This window comes from Sciurus vulgaris, assembly GCF_902686455.1.
Source record: "Sciurus vulgaris genome assembly, chromosome: 4".
NCBI lineage: Eukaryota > Metazoa > Chordata > Mammalia > Rodentia > Sciuridae > Sciurus > Sciurus vulgaris.
Window position 1 is genome coordinate 29,667,134 of NC_136464.1, and position 19,788 is coordinate 29,686,921.

At 40.9% G+C, this 19,788-nt stretch overlaps 1 protein-coding gene across 13 annotated transcripts in view; it reads right to left on the minus strand.

Moving 5' to 3' along the window:
• CNNM1 (cyclin and CBS domain divalent metal cation transport mediator 1) overlaps nt 1–19,788 on the minus strand; it is a 56,535-nt gene that overhangs the window by 28,259 nt on the left and 8,488 nt on the right. For all 13 annotated transcript variants that reach the window (XR_013763481.1, XM_079137824.1, XM_079137823.1 and 10 more), the window contains exons 2-3: nt 3,237–3,380; nt 137–277 (exon numbers count right to left, since the gene is read on the minus strand). Coding sequence is in view for 12 of the 13 variants with exons in the window: in XM_079137824.1 (XP_078993950.1) it covers nt 137–277; nt 3,237–3,380 (285 nt within the window). In the remaining variant the exon portion in view is untranslated. The remainder of the gene's footprint in view (nt 1–136; nt 278–3,236; nt 3,381–19,788) is intronic.

The window sequence follows — 19,788 nt, forward strand, 5'->3', positions numbered from 1 at the left end:
TCTTCTACCTAGAACAGTGGTTCTCGGTGCCTCCACAAGTGGAGATGAAGTTGGAAGGTATTACAGTGGGTGGTCTGGGGTCCCACCTAGAGTCTGCTGGAGCTGCTATAGGCTGGAGACTGGGGCAGGGTCCTACCTGTGGCCATGAATCGGTGCGTGGCCAGCAGAAGCTGTGGTGAGATCTTCACTCTGATTTCCGAGTCAGAGAGCTTAAACAAGGAGAAGTCGTGCCGTTTTCTCTCCCGGTGTGGGACTCTTTGCTTTTTCCGATTGTCGGCTACAGGGTCACAGGGGACAGATTTCAGATATTTCAGAATCAGTGTTGATCTTTGGAAGTTTAACAAGAGTCATGGGGACACAGATCCTTTGAGATCACATCATGTCTGCAGGGCCAACTACTGGGGACATCACAACACCTCTTTTCCAGGGAGAGGGGTGGCTGACATGGGGTAGCAGGTGGGAGATGGCTCTCAACTTCCCAGTGTGATCTACTCTTAGGAGGTAGAAGTAGAAAAGGAAGAAAGGCTGACTTGGGGTTCCCAAGTCCCTCTACTTACCAGCTGTGAAGTCTCTCTAAGCATCAGAGTTTTTGTTTGCTTTAATCTAAACAAGGGGGCAAATATATTTAAGAATAGCTCTTCTACTTATCTAGTCTAGTTATTATGAAACATCAACAGGAGACCTCATGTGAAAGCGCTTATACAGTCATAAGTAGAAACCTAATGAACTGGCATTCTTGGCATGAAGAGGATTGGTCGGGCCCCAAGCATTTCTGCTTTTGTCCCCCTCCTTTCCCCAGAACCGGGTTCATCTGTTCCCTTCCTGCTAATTGAAACCATGCTCTGAGCAATAGCTGAGGCATGCCACCTTCTTACCAGCCAGAGTTCTCATGCTTCAACCCCAGCCCTGCCCCTGGGAATGAATCAGGGGAAATACAGTGACAAAGAAAGGAGAAGAACAGAATGTACCTCTAATCTACAAAAGCTGGGGACTTGGGCAGGGTCTGGAGCCTCTGAGAGCCTATATACTGGGCATGTGATTATACGTTCAGAAAATTTGCTTCCCCCAATTTAATTTTTTTCTTGCTTATTTTTTAAGGCTGTCTTTGAAAAAAATAGAGCTATATATTTAGTGGGGGCGATTTTTTTTTTCATTTTCTCTTGCGTTCCCTGAGTTTTGAAAACATTTTGAAAGTGCTAGCCTATCTCCTCTGTGCTAAGGGGAACAGGAAAGGTTTATCTCTCCAAACTTGACCCGAAAAGCAACAAGGCTGCAGGAACTTCTTGTGCCAGTGGGCTGGAGGCAATGGAAATGGAAGGGGATGAACCTGGGGCAGGAAACAGGACTCCAGAATCTGACTTCCTCTCCTTCTGGAACCTGCTTCTTCCAGATCCTTTGGGTTTCCTTCTAGAAGGGAGAAGTGCCCTTCCACGCACTTTTGTAGGCCTGCCCTTAGCTCTGGACCTTTGTAGTCATTTGGTCCCTACTTTAACAACACTCCTTTTGCTTAGGTGCAGAGATCCAGGTGTCCAGATCACATAAGGATTCAGGGTCATGTAAAAAGAAACATTTCTGGCTCCTCCGTCTTTTCACAATTCTTAAAGAATCACACCAGAAGTTTATTTAAGGGTGGAAAATTCCTGACCCTCTTCTGTGGAAAGAGGATCACTCAACATATGAGTAGCAAGTCCAGGTTCAGGACCTTCTGATTTTTTTAAAAATACATTTTTAGTTGTCAGTGGATCTTTTATTTGTATTTATCTACATGTGGTGCTGAGTATCAAACCCAGGGCCTCACACATGCCAGGCAAGTGCTCTACCACTGAGTAACAACTCTAGCCCAAGGTCTTTCTGATTTGTATGACACGTTTGCCTACATATCCCTCCCACTCCCCCATCAGAATGGCACTCTACATTTAATTATTACAAAAGCATTCCTCTCATCTTTCCCTTCATTTCTCTGATTTTAGTAATGAGCATCTGGAATATTAAGGTTGTTTAAACAAATGCCCCGAGAGGACCATACTCATTTAAACTACTCTCAGACACTAATACTCTAATGTGAATGTCTTCACCATCGTTTCTACTGAGGCACTTGGGAGTTTCAGAGCAAGAGAGCGGGCAGAGGTGGAAAAGGGAGACTGGAATGGAGATGGAGAGGCCATTTCTGAGCTCAATCCTGTTCAAAGAGTCTGGCCAATCCAGCACAGAAAAATAGGTCCCTGGAAGGAGGCACTGTGACACTGTGACATTGTGTCAAGGCCTGGCCCAGCTTTCAGGTTGGAGCTCATCTAGATCCAGAGGGGAGGCTCTCTTCCTGCATCACTCAACTGCCATATGGCACCAATGCTTTTTTCCCAGGAGTGTTTCTCAAAGGCTACGTCTAGCAAACTAAGGTCAGAGGGCTGAACTGAGACATCTGAGGCGAGGGCAAGGGATGGCTGTTCCAGGAGATGAAGCTCTGAGGAGGAAACTTCCTAGCCCAGAGACTTCCATGGATTTAGAAGACATTCCTATCCCAGAGACAAAGGATGCCTTGGTGATGTTTGCAAGCAAAACTTTGTTAAGGTTTGGTAAGTCAAAGTACTCAGTGTCTGAAGAGAGAAGTCCATTTTGTTCCTGAGGTGCTAGGGGCAGGAGGGTGAGGGGAGGAGGGGTAGGAGCCAGGCAGGTGCTTGCTTCAGGGGTGAGCAAGCACAATGAGGAACCCAGGGTGGAAGTGTCGAAAGGTATAGAGGAGAAGAGCAGCATCCAAGAAGGGATATTTAAGTTTTGGGCTTAGGTGTGGGGAGGGCAATGTCATGACAGTCTCCATTGCTCACTGGTGGTCTGGTGTGAGTGGAACTCCAGGGGTCCTGGGTCCTGCCTCCAAGTATTCAAAAAGGCAATATAGGAACAACACAGGGGGCAGATACAAGGGCAGAAAGACTTCTAGCCACCCTATTGTGTACACTGTGTCTCTTTTTCATCCAAAGGCTGGACCCTTTCCCTAGTCTAGGATCATTTCCTGAAGGTTCTCTCCTGATACACACTTAGCTAGCACATGCCCAGTGAGTCAGGCTGATTCAAGTCATGGTATCTTGCTGTGCCAGCACCAGGCAGAGGTGGCTGTCACACATCAGTGCACAGGGCTTGCCCTGACACACTTTCACACTGTACACCAAGCTAATTCATCCCTGAGAGTCTTGGAGGAAAATAAGATGACCTTGGAGAAGCAGCCAAGGCCCTGCACTTACTGTAGAGGTCTGTTTCATCCAGGATCTCTGACTTGATGATCTCCTCTATGATGTCCTCCAACGTGACAATGCCCATCACCTCATAAAAAGGGTCCCCTTCTCCCTCATTATTCACCCGCTGGACAATGGCCAGATGAGACTTTCCTAGAGAACAAATGAAATCATAGTTCAGTTTCTGGGACATTTTCAGAGAATTTTCATTATGATAAAATGATACAAACTTGCTGTTTGACTAATATAAGGACTGAACTCATTCCTGGACTTCCTTAAAATATGAAATCTGTGTGCAAGCTTTTATACATGCAAACCTTATACTTTTTAAAGAAATATACCATTGTGTGTTGCTTAATAATAGTGGCATGTTCTAAGACATGCCTTGCTAGGCAATTCCATTGTTGTGTGAGCACCAGAGTGTACTTATGCACACTAAGATAGTTATGACATCACTAGGCAACACAATCTTATGGGACCACCATTGGATATGCAGTCTGTTGTTGACTATAACTTCACTATGTGGTACATGATTGTATTTTTAGATTTTAACTGACACATAATAGTTGTACATATTTATGGGCTGAAAATACAGCAAGATATATCAATACACCTACATGATGTGAAAGGATCAGATCAGGGTTACAGCCATATCCATCACCTTGACACAACATTTCTTTGTGTCAAATCCTTTCTACTAGCTGTTTTGAAATACACCATTAATTGTCGTCAACTACAGTTGCCCTATGGTGCTACAGAATATTAGAAGTTACTTCTCTTATCCACCCACACTCCTGTACTGGTCAAGTATCACCTCTGCATCCTTCCCCAGTGCTGCTCTTCCCAGCCTCTGCAAACCTTATACTTTTACATCTCTTAGGTAAGTTACCTAAAAACCCAAAACCAGTTAATTTTTTTCTTTGAGCTTTCACCTAGTACAAGTATATAACCCTTCCCTTGAACCTGGGCAGGCTTGTGACTGCTCCAACCAATGGCGCATGGGAAGGGTTCAGTATGGCACTTCTTAGGTTAGGTCAGAGAAGGTAGGTGACTTTTGTTGCAGAAACAACAAGTCTGATGACTACCCTGAGGTGACTATGGTGGAGAAGCCACGTGTAGGTGCTTAGGTGATGGTGGAGCTTAGCAGACTTGCAGACACTTGGGCAAAGAACCAGACCGGTTATGGAAGAGGCCTTCTTGGAAGTGAATCAACCAGTCTCACCTGATCCAATCCCAGACTTTGCCTCCCCAGTTTTTCAAGCTGCCTCCAGCATCGGCCTGGACACTGTCGAGCAGAGAGGAGACATTTCTGCTGTATTTCTTTGGAAGTCCTGACTCACAGAAACTGTGAGCATAATAATAAAGTTGTGGTTGTTTTCTGCCTCTAACTTTTGGGATGCTTTGTTAGCAACAAGGCACTAGAACAACCAGTACCCATAAAGTTACTATGGGACTCAAATGACCTAGTGGATATGTGAAAAGGTTTTGTAAACTATAACATGTTTCCATGTTTTGTAAACTATAACAGCAGATATTTCATTTTTATTGGCTAGTGATGGAATAACAATTGTTCATATTTATTGAGCTCTTAGTATGGTCCAGGCACTATTTGGAGCACTTTATATGTGTCAATTTATTTAATCCTCATAACTGCCCCCCATGAGGATAACAGTAGTCCTCACTACTGTTATCCTTATCTTACAGATGAAAGATCTGAGGCACAGAATGCTTAAGTACCGTGCCTAAGGTTGCACAGCTGATGAGAGGCAGAGCTAGAGTGCAAACCTAGTAACTGATTTTGGTCCTAACCTAGAGACTGAAGTCTTACCTAAGTGTCCTGCTTCATATCAGTCTGTGTTCTTCTGTAGTATAGACACAGTTCCTGGTTCTCTTTCTAAAATGTAAAACTAGGTGGTTCTTTCTCTTGGCTATAAGATATTTAAGGAGAAAATATGGGGTACTGACTCAGATGTTATTCTTTCCAAAAGAAAAAAAAATTTAAAAAGGAAGTTCATGCTTTATCAGTTCTTGCTTGGCCATTGTTAAAAAGTATCAAACGGGTATGATTATGCAAATGGTATGAATCTACATCGTGTACAACCACAGAAACGAAATGATGTACCCCATTTGTGTAGAATGAATCAAAATGCAGTCTGTAAAAAATGAAAAAATAATTAAAAAAATAAATAATTGTAAAGAAATATGCTCCACAAAATGGTGCACCTATGCATATAAAACAAATCCTTCTCAATATTAAGAATTGAGTAGAAAACAATAAAATAATAATGGGCATTTTCAAAATACCTGTCTCACCACTAGATAGATCATCCAGACATAAATAAAAATTTTTTTGAATAAAAAATACTAATCAAAAAATACTAATCAAAAAAAGGTATCAAATGGGAGAAGTAGTCAGTTTGCCAGATGCATAATTAACTATTAAAATTTAAACACATAGCCACTCCTTGGGATTTTTAACTAAAATAAAATTGGAAAGATGGTACTTTCACCATCTAAGAATGGTCTTTAATTTTTTTTCCCCACGTTCAACCAAATCTCTGAACTACTTCTCTACTGATCTGATCATGCCACAGTCCTACACAAAAACCCCCATGGCTCCCTAGTGCCACAGAATCAAGTCCAAACCTCTTAGTTAGCTAGAATAAGACTGCACACTGTGGTTTGATCCTATCTTTCTCACTGTATGCCCTCCTACATCCCTTGGTCATTCCATACTCCAGGTGTTCCAAGTTATCGCACATCCTCAGTTTCTTCTGTGTACCTTTTCTGTGTCTGTGCTCAGACATAGACCTTCCTGGGCCCATCTCTGCTGGCCCTTCAGGTTTCAGATCATGTGCCAGCTCTTTGAGAAAGTTCTTCCAGATCAGCCCCATTCAGAAGCTTGAACAACCACTGCTTGCTTTGTGCTCCTAAGCCTTTGATGACTTCATTAGAGGAGGTATCAGAATTTGTTGCTTCTCGTAACTAGCAGTGTATGTGACCTACACTGGACAGTGTTTCTCCTGCAAATCATGAGCTCCTTCAGGACAAGGGATCATACCCTTGAATAGGGTTAGATCTCTTCATGTATCAGGCAGCCGATTCATGCCTGATGAACTGAACTAAGCTGAAGACTGAATGAAAATCCATAGCTGGTAGATAAATGATATTAAAATCATATATGAAAACCTTTATTTATTTTTATACCATGGATGGAACCCAGGGGTGCTTAACCACTGAGTCACATCCACAGCCCTTTTTATTTTTTATTTTGTGACAGGGTCTCTCTAAGTTGCCTAGGGCCTCACTAGGTTGGTGAGGCGGGTCTTGAGCTTGCAATCCTCCTGAGCTCAGCTTCCTGAGCCACTGGGATTGCAGGTGTGCACTACCATGCACAGCAAAACCTTCATTTTTTTTTTTTGATAGAATACTATGTGTTTAAATTAAGATTTAAGTCCTATATCAGTGGTTCTAAAATTATCTTTTAAAAAAACTGCATCCTACCCAACCAGACTAAAGTGTTTTGTAGCTTTAATTAAGTTATGTTAATTTTTAGAATATGTGTAAGGTTTAAAAAAATTTCCAACACATTTTTCTTAAACTTATGGCACCTGTTCTCACTTCTCTGCTAACATGTGCTAGCAGATGACAGAACAAATGACCAATATGGTGGAAAAACTTGGAAAAATTATTTCTTAAAATCATTTTTTATAAATGGGTTCCTTTTGGAATGTGGAGCCCAAATGCAACCCAGCAATACTTTCCACCATTAATGTGATTGATTCATATGATAGAATTATATAAATTAACACCTTCTGCTATTTTTATAAAGAGTACTATAATTTCTACATGAAAAAGCTCTATAATTTATGAGGTCCATCATCAAGGAATAGAGATTTTAAAGGCCTATTTATATGATATTCAAGACAAGACAATGAGCCTATGTAATCTATTTAGAAACATTTCATAATTTACAATTAGCCTTTACAATTCCCTTCAGAATCTGTAGGGAGCTATGAAGAAATGGAGGAAGCTATCCCTTCTTAGGTAGAGTGGGACAGAGATCAGTAATCACATGTTCTGAGCTGATACTCAACAAGGGCAAGAAAACCAACCACTTCCAAGATACACACACCTGAGGTCAGTCCTCTCTCAAAGAGCCCTTCCCCCTGCACCCCTCCTCTTCCTGGGCCCCAGAAGTGCTGTGAGTGACACTCTGGAGACATGGAAAAGTCAGTCACCCCTCCCTGCCATAGCACTTTGTGCATACTTCAGGATTAACGTTTATAATATAATGGCCATTATTAACACTATTATCAAAGAAGGTGCCATTTACTATCTGCACTCTAGAGGCCAAACACAGGGCCAGCATCATACACACATTATTTCACCCTGTTATTTGCTATTTCTACATGATTCCCCATCACTACCACCATGAAGGTAAGATCCATGGAAAGCAATAGTTATGTATTATTTATCTTTGTTTTCCCAGAATCTAAAATAGTACCTGGTACATCATCTTAAAAATAGTCTGCAAAGGGCCAGGCATGATGACATGTGTCTGTAGTCCCAGCTACTTGGGAGGTTAAGGTAGAAGGATCACTTGAGCTCAGGAGATGGAGACCAGCCTGGGGAACACAGCAAGACCTTGTCCTGATCCTCACCCTCCACAAAATAAAAGTGACCAAGGATTCGAAATGATATTTCTTCAGGAAGATATACAGCAGGACCATGTGCATGAAAGGATGTTTGATATCATGAACTCAATAATTAATAGCTGGTAACTGGATAGCCACATGCAAAAGAATGAAACTGGATACCTACCTGAAATCATACACAAAAAAGAACTCAAAATGGATCAAACACATAAAAGTGAAAATTATAAAACTCTCAGAAGAAAAAGTAGGAGTAAGCTTTGTGACCTTAGAGTAAGCAAGGGTTTCTTAGCTAGAACATAAAAAGTACAATCAATCAAAGAAAAAAAAAAAAAAAACAGACAAATGGGACTTCACCAAAATTTTCATTTATACACCAAAGGATGCCATCAAGAAAGCAAAAAGAAAGATAAACTCACAGAAGAAAATATTTACAGATAAAGGACTTATATCCAGATTATATAAAGATATTACAACTCATGAAAAGACAACTCAATTAAAAAGTGAACCAAGGATTTGAAATGATATTTCTCTAAGAAATATATGTCATTAGAGAAGATGCTTAACATTGTCATCAGTAGGGAAATTCAATTTGAAATGTGAATGAGATACCACTTCATATCCATTAGGATAGCTATAATAAAAAAGACATCTAATAACAAATGTTGGGGAGGATGTGAAAAAACTGGAACTCTCAGTCACTGCTGGTGATATTCTGGTAGTTCTTCAAAATGTCAGAAACAAAACTATCATGATTCAGCAATTTCACTCCTACAGGAATGAAAACATGTCACACAAACACTTGTACACAAATGTTTCAGACCAGCATTATTCCTATAGCCAAAAAGTGGAAGCAACTCAAATGCTCCTAAATAAACAAAATGTGGTATATCTACACAATGGAATATTATCTGGTCATAAAAAGGAATAAGATAATATTATAACACAGCTGAACCCTGAAAATATTATGCTAAGTGAAGGAAGTCAGACACAAAAGCCACGTGTTATATGGTTCCATTCAAATGAAATTTCCAAAATAGGCAAATCTACAAAGGAAGGAAGTAGATTAGTGGTATTCAGGAACTGGGGAAAGAAGGGAATGGGGTGATCAATTGATGGTTTCACGTTTTTTTTTTTTTTTTTTTTTTTGGGTGCTGGGGATCGAACACCAGGGCCTTGTGCCTACAAGGCAAGCACTCTACCGACTGAGCTATCTCCCCAGCCCCGGTTTCACGGTTTTTTGGAGGTGATGAAATGTTCTGGAATTAGCTAATAAGTAATGGTTGCATAACTATATGAACAGACTGAAAACAAATTATGCATTTGAAAAGGGTGAATTTTATGGTATGTAAATTATATCTCTTTGAAGCTATTTAAAAAATCCAACTAAAAAATAATACCACCCTGTACCTGAACAAACAGAAAGCCAGTGAAGCTCAAAATTACAAATGACACAGGTGAGTAAAAATAGGGACTGCTTCTTAGGAGAATAGGCTAAAATGGAAGAGCAATTCTGGTTTGAACATGGATAACAGTGCAGAGTAAAATATTGCTTGAGAGCATACATCATTGTTTTGTGCTCTAGTATGTAAGGACCAAAAGTGGACACAGGTGAGGCCACTGGGAGACCAGAAATGGGGGAGAGGGCACCATGTTTTGCTTTTCTGTGGAGGTGGAAATGATGAACAGGGATGAGGGTTTGGCCACCGAGGGGAGGGGGAGAATGAAGGACAAACAGCTATGAGGCTGGGCATAGGAGGTTCATAGCTTTTATTAGAGGTCTCATCAGTTCTCAGGAATGGCTTATGAGTGTTTAAGACTCACAAACGGGCAAATTTGGAGCAGCAGGGGCTCTAATTTCCCTCAGTGTTTCCATCTTTTTCTGGTTTTCAAACTTAAGTCTGCATCAAAACCAGCTGTCAATGGTTTCTAACCCGCATTCTTTCTCCTCCCAAGGATGAGTGTTGTGCTTACTTCCTAATGGCACACTTGAGGGGGTGGCTTAAATTTAGGCTATTTCCCTCTTCTGCCTTGCTATGAGATTCTGCAAATGGGAACTGTGGCCTTTCCTGTTGAGCCATCCCTTTACAGACTAGCACAAATTTTCAAATGCCTCCAAACAACTATGAGTCCATTGATTTGTTTTCCTCCAACTTTCTAGAAAAAATTTAGGCCAATAATTGCCACTGATATGGAATTTCAGTTTTCCAGGAGGCTTTATACAGAGTGCAGAAGAAGAGACATGGAATTTGTGAGAGGATGTTCTTGAGAACTTCCTGAATCCCTCACTGTGTGAATCAGAAATGATTCCCAGGTCCCCAGCTTGCTCTAGAATCTACTGAGACACATGTGTCTTATGCATCGTCTTAAAAAAGTTAAGTTCTTTTTCAACTTTAATTAACTAGTCCTCTCTCATGTGGGGGTCATTTTCAATGAGGGGGGAAGTTACTTTACGACCAATGAGATGACATGTGCAGAACAGCAAAGCCACATTGAGCTGCACATGTGGAGCAGTAGCCAAGGGAAAGTGGTTTGCTCTGCACACTATCAGTCAAGCCCAGAGCAATGGGGCACTGGAAGAATTCACCTTTCAGTTTCCAAAAATAATCAAAGTGATAACCTTTAACACTGCTAAGTCCAAGGGTATTATGGTATCTCACTAGGATAGAGCAGAGGCAAGAGGTAATTATTTGGATAGAACCTTCTTGAATGCATTCTTCATGAGGCATTTGTATATGTCCCTTGAGCATACTACTGTGGCACCAAACCCCTATAGATGGGAAACCTCTGGGCTGAGTTGAAAGGTAAACAGTGGATTTTATGGCAATACACTTCCTAAAAAATGAAGGCTACATCTGTCTCTGAGTTGTGAAAAGCAGTTTCCTCTGGGATCACCAGTATCCTAGTTCTAAACCGGCAACTACAGATTGTCTGTCATCTCGTTTGAATCCCTGACATGCTCCTACTATCCAGCCTCCACAGAAGCCCAGCCCTGTCCTGCTGGCTTGGCTTGCTGATAGTTGGGTTTTCCTGATTTTTAGCAGCTATGGACTCCTTAACCCCCCTTAAGGGTTTGCTTCCCTCAAGCCTTGACTACTTCCTCCCACTCTCTAATTTACAACCTCCAGCTCCAATGCTGCCCACATCTAATGAGACACAAAATAGAGCATAGGTACCTATGGCTTGAGCCTTACTTAGAACATAGAGTTAGGTTTGGTTTCAGTTGGAGCTAGAGAAGTAATCCTCAAGGAATCACCAGGGGTCTGAGTCATACCTCTCAAGGATTAAGTGATACTTATGTTGATCCATCTTTCCTCTATTAAACAGCACCATCTGGTAAGACTGCACTCCAAATGCTTTGGAATGTATTTCATGTAGTTCAGTGGTTCTCAATGCTGGGCTGTACGATAGGATCACATGTGTAGCTTTAAATACATTTTACTGACTAAATCCCACACCCAGAAATTCCTATTTCATTGGTTTGGGATGGGGTCATGGCATGAGTAGTTTAAAAAGTTCCCCTAGGTAATTCTAATATACAGCCGAAGTTGAGAACTATTATTCTGGTTTATGGAAATGGTTCTCAAAGTGTGGTCCTTGGACCAGCAGCAACAGCATCACTGAAGAACTAGCTAGAAATGAAAATTCCCAGGCCCAATCCCAGACCTAAGTGAATCAGAGTCTCTGGGGGTGCAGCCCAGTGGTCTGTGGTTTAATAAGTTTTACAGGTGGTTTTGATGCAGCCTAAAGTTTAAAAACCACTGGCTTATGGGTAAGCTTTGTGTCATTTTAGTTATTTATCTGATGATCTATGAGGAAGGGAAATAAGTACTGAGATATCTAGTAAATCCTAGTCTCTCAGGTGCACTGGTTAAGGCTCACAAGATGTTAAATATTCACAAAAAGATAGAAAAGAAACGTCTGGAACAAAGGGCAGCTGTCATGGCAAGGTGATTAATGCTTTCTCCCAAATGATGTGGGTGGTTATGGTATTTTCGTTGATACGGGGCTGAAAGTAGTTGGTAACTTTGAATGCTGGGCTTGGGAAGGGGTCTCCTGTAACTTTTATACTAAGCTTGAGGTCCTGCACTGTGGTACTGAACTATTAGGCTCTCGGACTATCTGAGGTCAACCAAATTTCTCAGTTGTCCACTGCTCAAAGTTAAACTAGTTTTGTTCTTATTCTTTTGTTTTTTTCCTTCTGTTGCCCCAAGAATCCAAAGGGCGTTCCTAGTTCTGGTTACTGGTAACTCTCTATGTAAGGTTCTGTCACATCCCCACCTAGCATCAACATATCCAAAGTATAAGTCAGATTTCTTAGAGGGGTGACTACATTTAAAAAAAAAAAGATTTTTTAGTTGTCAATAGAACTTTATTTTTTATTTATGTATATGCAGTGCTGATAATTGAACCCCGTGCCTCACGCATGCTAGGGAAGCACTCTACCATTGAGCTACAACCCCAGCCCAAGGGTGACTACATTTTACTATTGCTTTTAAAGAGTAGTTCTCAACTAGGGGTGATTTTGCCCCTCCAGGAAACATTTGGCAGTGTCTGTAGACAATTTTGGTTGTCACAACTTAGGGCTGTGTGTAGTTGGTTGAAACCAAGGTTGAGGCTAACCATCCTATAATTACAGCTCACTCTCTCTATCCCCCAATAAGAACTTGTTTAGGCCCAAATTTTAATATTGTGGAGGTTGGAAATCCTGTTTAAGAGATACAGAAAGTTAGGAAGTGACAGAAATATCACACTATATTTAAAATTGTATTTGAACAAGTTGAAATATTCTTCAAGGCTCTTTAATAAATATAGCCTCATGTGCTCTAGATGGGCTAGGCATAGCCCATAGAGAGCTCTGAAGGATGCTGTTAGCATATTTCTTATGCCTTGGGAAAAAAAATCAAATAATTGATTTCATTCCTCTCGCTTTCAAAAATAGCCACAGCACTTTGGTAAGGTAATTGTTTCCAAGGTAAAATATAGAAGCAAGGAGGAGGGCATATTGCCTGGAAATAGAGAACTGAGGAAAGCAGAAATCATTTGATGGTTTCTACCTCACTTATGACCTTTACCTTATAAAGTATAGTGGTTTTTCTATGCTCTTCTGGTGTCTCTGCAGCATCTTTTATTCACTGGGTAGAAAGTACTAGTACCTTTTCTTTCTTACCTTGGATATTGTGACCTGCTACCACTCCAAGTGTGTTCCTTGGAGTAGCAGCATGAACACCACCTGGGCACTTGTTTTGGGACCCCATTTCTGACCTACTGAATCAGGATCTTGGGAGCGAGGAGGTCATGGACAGCCTGAAATACTGAGTTCTCTGGGTGATTCTTATGCACATTAAAATTTGAGAAGCACTGCTCTTGACACTTGCTACTCAAAGTGCTTGGACCAGAAGCATTCTCATCACTGGGAGCTTTGAGAGATGCATCAGTTCAGGTTCCAACCTAATTCCCTGGGCCAGAATCTGCATTTTATAAAGATTTCCAAATGATTCTGATGCAAATTTGAGATTGAGATGAACTGGTTTAAACTACCTTGATTTTCTTCCTATCCTTATGACAGCTACTTTTCTGTTCGCATTGTGGATTCCCTTGTTTTATCCTCATTTACAGATAAATATATATTAAAGACTCTAGCTCAGTGACTCTCAATGCTGGTTGCACATTGGAATCACCTGGGGAGCTTTAAAACCTATTGACAACCATGTCCTATCCACAGAAATTCTGATCTCATTGATCTAGATTTGGTGGGTGCATTGGTATGAGGTGTTCAAAACTTTAGGTGATTTCAATGAGCTGCTGCAGTAAGAACCTCTGCTCCAGTCCCTGATTCTCTGCTCTTCTCTCTTTCTCTTGATTAAAACTCTCAGCACAGCCCATCACTTTAAATGACATCATCACCCTTCCCCTAAGGACTAGATTTCCAGCTCAACATCAGTGTCTATTTTGAACTCCCATCCTATTTTAGACATCTGCCTGAGCTGTCCCCTTATCTTGTCAAAATCACTTACCCAACTAGGACCTGATATTTGAGACTCACTATCTCTACTCTTTTTCTTCTTCACTACAGTAAATGGCACCACCAACCTTCTATCTGACCCCAATCAGAACACAGGAGTCATCTTGTACCTTCTTTCCTTATGCTTTTATTTTACAAAAAATCCCTACATTTTCCCACTTCTTCTTCCCTCACTCTCTCAGTAAGCATTTATCAGATGCCTAACACATGCCCAATACTCTTTGAGGTACTAAAAATGCAACCATGAACACAATAGGTAAGACAATTTTTCTCCTTCAACTTATACTTTTGCAAGTGGGGGTGACAGATGATAAACCAGATAAACATGTAGGATGAATATCCTGTGCTAAGGAGAAAGTGAAGCAGGGAAGAGCAATGAAAGAGTATGTGGGAATGAGGGAATATATGAGATCATCTTGGGTGTACCGGAGACCAAGGACAAACTCTTAGAAAAGGTGATGTTTGAATAAAGATCTAAAGTTGCTGATATAGGGAGCCCCATAGATTCTTGTAGTACAAGATGCAAAGGTCCCAAGTTCAGAGTGTAACTGATATGTTTATGGAAGGGCAAGGAGTGGGAGAGGACAGTGGTGGGTATCATGGTCAAGAATGTGAAGGACAGGCAGGTACAGATGTAACAGAGTACAGGAGGTCTTTGTAAGGGTCTTGGTTCTTACTGTGACAGAAAAAAATCACTGTGGATTTTGTGTTTTTATTTTTTCTTGCAAAAAAAAAAAAGGTGACATGGTCTGACTTATGTTTTAAAAGAAACTCTTTAGGTTCTGTGTTAAAAATAAACACAAAGTAGGCAGAAGTGGAAGCAGGGAGATCTGCTAGATATAGCTCTGGCAATAATCCAAATGTGAGGTAACGGGTGACTTGGACTGAGATGGCTGCAGGGGTGGTGGAGAGATGTCAGATTCTCTAGCCATGTTTAAAAGCAGAGCCTACATGAGGGGCTGGAAAGGGGGTGAAAGAGAAAAGAGAAGTTTTGACCTGAATAACTAGAAGAATGGTACTATAGCTAAGGGAGTTTAGGAATACTGTATGAGGGTAGGATTATGATTTAGATCTGGAATGTCCTCCAAGGGCTCATGTGTTGAAGACTTGGTTCCCAATGCATCAGTGTTCAGAGGTGGGATTCTTGGAAAGTACTGGGAGATCGAGGGCTCTGACATCATCGATGGATTAACCCATTGATGGATTAATAATCTGATGATATTATTGAGAGGTGGTAGAAACTGTAGGAGGTGAGGTCTAGTTGAAGAAAGTAGGTCATGGAAGGCAAGCCCTAGAAGGGTATATCTTGTCTCCAGCCCCTCTCTCCCTTTTTTGGCTTCCTGGCTGCCATGAAGTGAGAAGCTCTGCTCCTCCACACTGCCTCTGCCACGATGCTCTGCCTCACCACAGGCCCACCGCAGCAGAGCCAGCAACCATGGACTGAAACTCCAGAAAGCACGAACCAAAAGAAATCTTTCCTCCTTTAAGTCATTCTTATCAGGTAGTTCTGTCACAGTGATGAAAAGCTGACTAACATAATAGCCAAGATGATCTCAAATCCCACCCTTTTGAAGGTTCTCATTTCCAGTCAAGATAGCCTACACCTTCTCCAACGTTCCGCATGGTTTTTTACCTAAACCAACCTGACTTCTGAGAACATGGGTCAAGATTCATTCCATTTTCCAGTTTTTGCCAAAGGGATGATTGCAAATACCTATATTACCTCTGGCCTGCATACCATCTCTGGAGAACAGGGATTGATATTACTAATATGTAGATGAGGAAATCGAGACTCAGAAAAATAAAGTGACTTGTCCAAGGCCCACCATCAGTATGTGATGGAGCAAGGGAGCAACCCAGGTCTGCCTCCATAGCCTGTGCTTTTTCTAACACAATGTGGACTCCACATTTCAGGCCAAATCTCAGGTTTGCTCACTCTGATGTGCTAACAGCAATGAGCTGTAAATGCCCAGAGTGTACAGCACTCACAAGTGAGTTTATAGTAATAAAAGGACTTTGAATGGGCAGGACAAGAGGAATCACAGTCCCACTTTCCTATGCTTTCAGATCCAACCTTTCCCCTGTTTAGACTGATATTTTATTTTATTTTATTTGGAGTTTTCAGTGGTTTTATTTATAAGGATATGGTATTTATTTATATGGTCTTTTTAAAAAATTTATCTGAGCTATCTGAGGAAGGATAGAGAGATTGGGGAGAAAACCTAATTCTAACTGATGATATCAAAGAAATACAAGGAACCTGCCACAGCTCAATTTTGGTCTCCTGGGCCCTATCCATCGTCAATTTTATTTTCTTCTTATATACTGTGAGTTTTCCATGGGCTGGATTAGAGAAAGAACTTATACCAGACGACTAACTAGATATAATTGATTTAACTAGGAAGGTACAAGGCAAATGGCAGTGTGCCATACCAGAATTATCTTTAGCCTTCATGGTGAACTTAAACAGAGTATCATGATTCTCCTTTTAAGAAGAAATAAAAACAGCCTCTGTGACAGAGGGACCTGCCTTAGTCACACAGCTAGTAAACAGAGGGGCTGGGGCCAGAGCCCAGGCCTCCAGGACTCTCCGTCTGTGTCTGTGTCTCCATGGACTGAGGCAGCGGGTCACAGATGTGGTGCTGGTTCCATCTCCTTGACAGACTAACAGTGAGCAGGACACTTGAGTCTGGATCCCAGGTGTCTCACATAGAAAATGGGGGCGAAAATGCTGTTCTTGCAGTCACACTGAGCACAAAATGAATTACTCTTTTGAAAAGATCTTTGCAAAGGTAAGGGCTTTGTGACTATGAGGGAAAATCATTGCTGTTTTGATTATTCATCTTTTCTGGGCCTCAGTTTCCTTTTCTTTAAAAGTAAAGATTGGGACCAGATGCTTTCCAAAGTTTCTTTTCTGGTTCCAAAGTTCTATACTTTTATAAGTCTAAATAGTCCCAGGCTATAAAAACAGTTTGGCTTTATAGGGTGGTTTTTGGTGTGTGATATATCACACACTAGAATTTTAACAGTACCTCTTTGTGTTTATTGAAGAAATCCACTGGAACAAGATGAGATAAAGCTAACCTAACACATTCTAGGTTTTTTTTTTTTTTTTTTTTTTTTTTTTTTTTAATCTATATGACCTTTTTCTACCAAATCAAGAAGAGAAACACAAAAATATTATCCTACCAACCCACTCTGATTTGGAAAAACAAAACTGGTTAAAAATAAAATACAAAAGAGCTGCACTTTGCTGTCACTGTCTTGCTTTACTTTTTCGGAAATGGAGTAACTGACACCTTTATCACCAAAAAAAAAAAAAAAAAAAAGAAAAAAAAGAAAAAAAAAAAAGAAAAAGATTCTTGAACTACTAAAAAGGCAATTATAAAAAGCCAACTGTGTCATCCAGAGAACCATGGTAACCAACATCACTAGGGTATGAAAATATAGTTGTTAGTCACTAGAATCTAAGCCAGTTGGAAGTCTGGTTTGCTAAGCAACATTGCAAAAATAGCAGACTAACGACCCATTATCTGGAGGTCTGACTCTGCCTAGCTTTGAATCTGGTCCCAGAAGGAACTGTCCAGGTTTCTCCATCAATGTCATACCTTAGGCTCCCAGTCAAAGCCTAACTTATTATTTATTCAATCACCATTTATTGAAGCTTACTGTATACCAGGCACATGATTCTCAACAGTAAAATAGAAGCTATAAGTGAGACAGACACAGAAAGTAGTCACTGAGGAGTACAGTGGGGCAAGAATTTGCCTAAGGACAATGCAGAGAGAACAACTGATAGAGGACAGAAAAATTTTTAAAGTGGACAGAGAACTGCTTTACAGTACAGCATAAAATAACTGCATTCTTATGATCATGATCCTGCATCATTAAGAAAAGATGAAGTTATATTTAAGGTCTTTTATTAAGAAAAGCAGGAATGGGTATAAAACATTCTAGAAATAGCACCACTAAAAATGGTTAAAATATACTGCTTTGGCATTCAAAGGGAATAAGAATTATGTTTGACAAATACTTCATTCTGCTTAGTTCCCCATTTTGCTGGAAGAAAGGCAGCATTATGATAATTGCTTTACCAGCATTCAAATATAGTGTGGGCTCCGCTCTGCCTTTATTTTTCCAGCTTAGACTCCTGCCTCAGCTGGAATGCTCTTTCCCTTCATAATTGCTGATCATGGTCCCTCTCTCCTTTTAAGGTCGAATTGAAATTCTGCTTCCTCAGAGAAGTTTTCCTAGGTCATCTAGGGAATTATTTCCCCTTTCCTTTTTCATCTCAGCTGTTTTCTGGCTGCCCTTGCCTGTACCCCAGACCATCCTGCATCACCCATTCCAGCAGGGCCTCTCTTCCCTTCATGTTCCCACATTTACATCCATGTCTGTGTGCTTGAGAGCAGGTGTGCAGTGAATGTTACTGAGCTGAACTGCCCAGACATTGACAGTCACAGAGGGGAGAGGTGAGTTTGGTTGGTGGTGGGGCACTATCCCTAATGGATGTACCACAGTCCGGGAATCCCACATGGCACCCACACTGGCCTTCCTTCCCCAGATCCTTTGCATGTCTGCTCTCTTCTAGAGAGCCCTTGCTCTGATGAACTCCTTCTCACCACCCTTCGGAGTTCAGACTTGGGGAGGGGGACTCTATCCTCACCCACAAGTCAGGTCAGCACCCCCATTATGCTCAGAGCCCCATCTGCTTTCTTCAAATCACTTATCACAGTTTGTTGGTTAGTGACTCTCTCCCTCCTAGACTGCAAGCCCCAAGAAGGCAGGGAGGGATGTCTGTCTGGTCCACATTGTATCTCCAGTGCTGAGCACAGGCCTGACATAGAATACTGCCCTGTCGGTACACAGAAAGAAGGAAAGAAGGAAAGAAAGGGAGGATGAGGATGGGAGGGAGGCAGGGGAAAATGGAAAAGGATCTCAAATTAGAAAGAAACATGCAACAGAAAAGAAAGAGCACTGAGAGTTGTTGGAGGTTCAGATGTCCCCAAACAGCAGCCTAGAGGTAATCCAGCTTAGGAAAGCTGGAATGCTCACAGACCCTCCCCCAGAAAAACCCAAGTGCTTTAAGGAAGCTAGAAACACAGTCAAAGATATGTGGTGGTTAAAACATGCAAACGAGGTGACCTACAGTACTTTTCAAATAAAATGGAAGTCAGGAAAGATGATAAAAAGAGGAAACAGAATTTAACTGCAGCTTGCAGGATTTAGATTAGATAAAAAGAAAGTCTGGCAATGAAGGATGGTGTGCCTGGAAAAGAAATCTAAATCTAAAAAAAAGAAAGCTTGAGTGACATATTTTTTTCCTTTGAGGTTTTTATGCCTCTTTCAGCTCAGATTCTATTGTTATCTAGCATTTCTTTTGCCAGGCTGGGTTGGGGGAAGGATATTACATAACAACATTATAACAATCATAATGAACAATTTTAAAGAGAAGTAAACTTATGATTTTGCCATCTTGTATAATTATTTTATCTTTTGTTTTCTCCCTGTACATGATAGACCACACTTTGTCTACAGTTTACCCTACTGTTTAGAAAGTAAATGTTCATTCCTAAATCTTACTAATTATTTAGCAATGTTTCACATACTTTAAGGCACATTACATCTAAATTTACTAGTGAAATGTAACTTTAAGTAAAAGTAACTTAATTTTCCTTTATGGAAGACAGAGAAGATAGAACTAATATTTTGACAGGTTTTTACAGAATTGAACAATGGAATGATTCTTCTTCCTGTGAAAATAGATCACAACAGATTTTGGGGTATACAATAAAACACCGACTTTTTCAACCATATTCTTCATTGGAGAGGTGACAGTGTGCATCTGGGCCAGGAGCACTTACTGGCTGGTTTGATATAC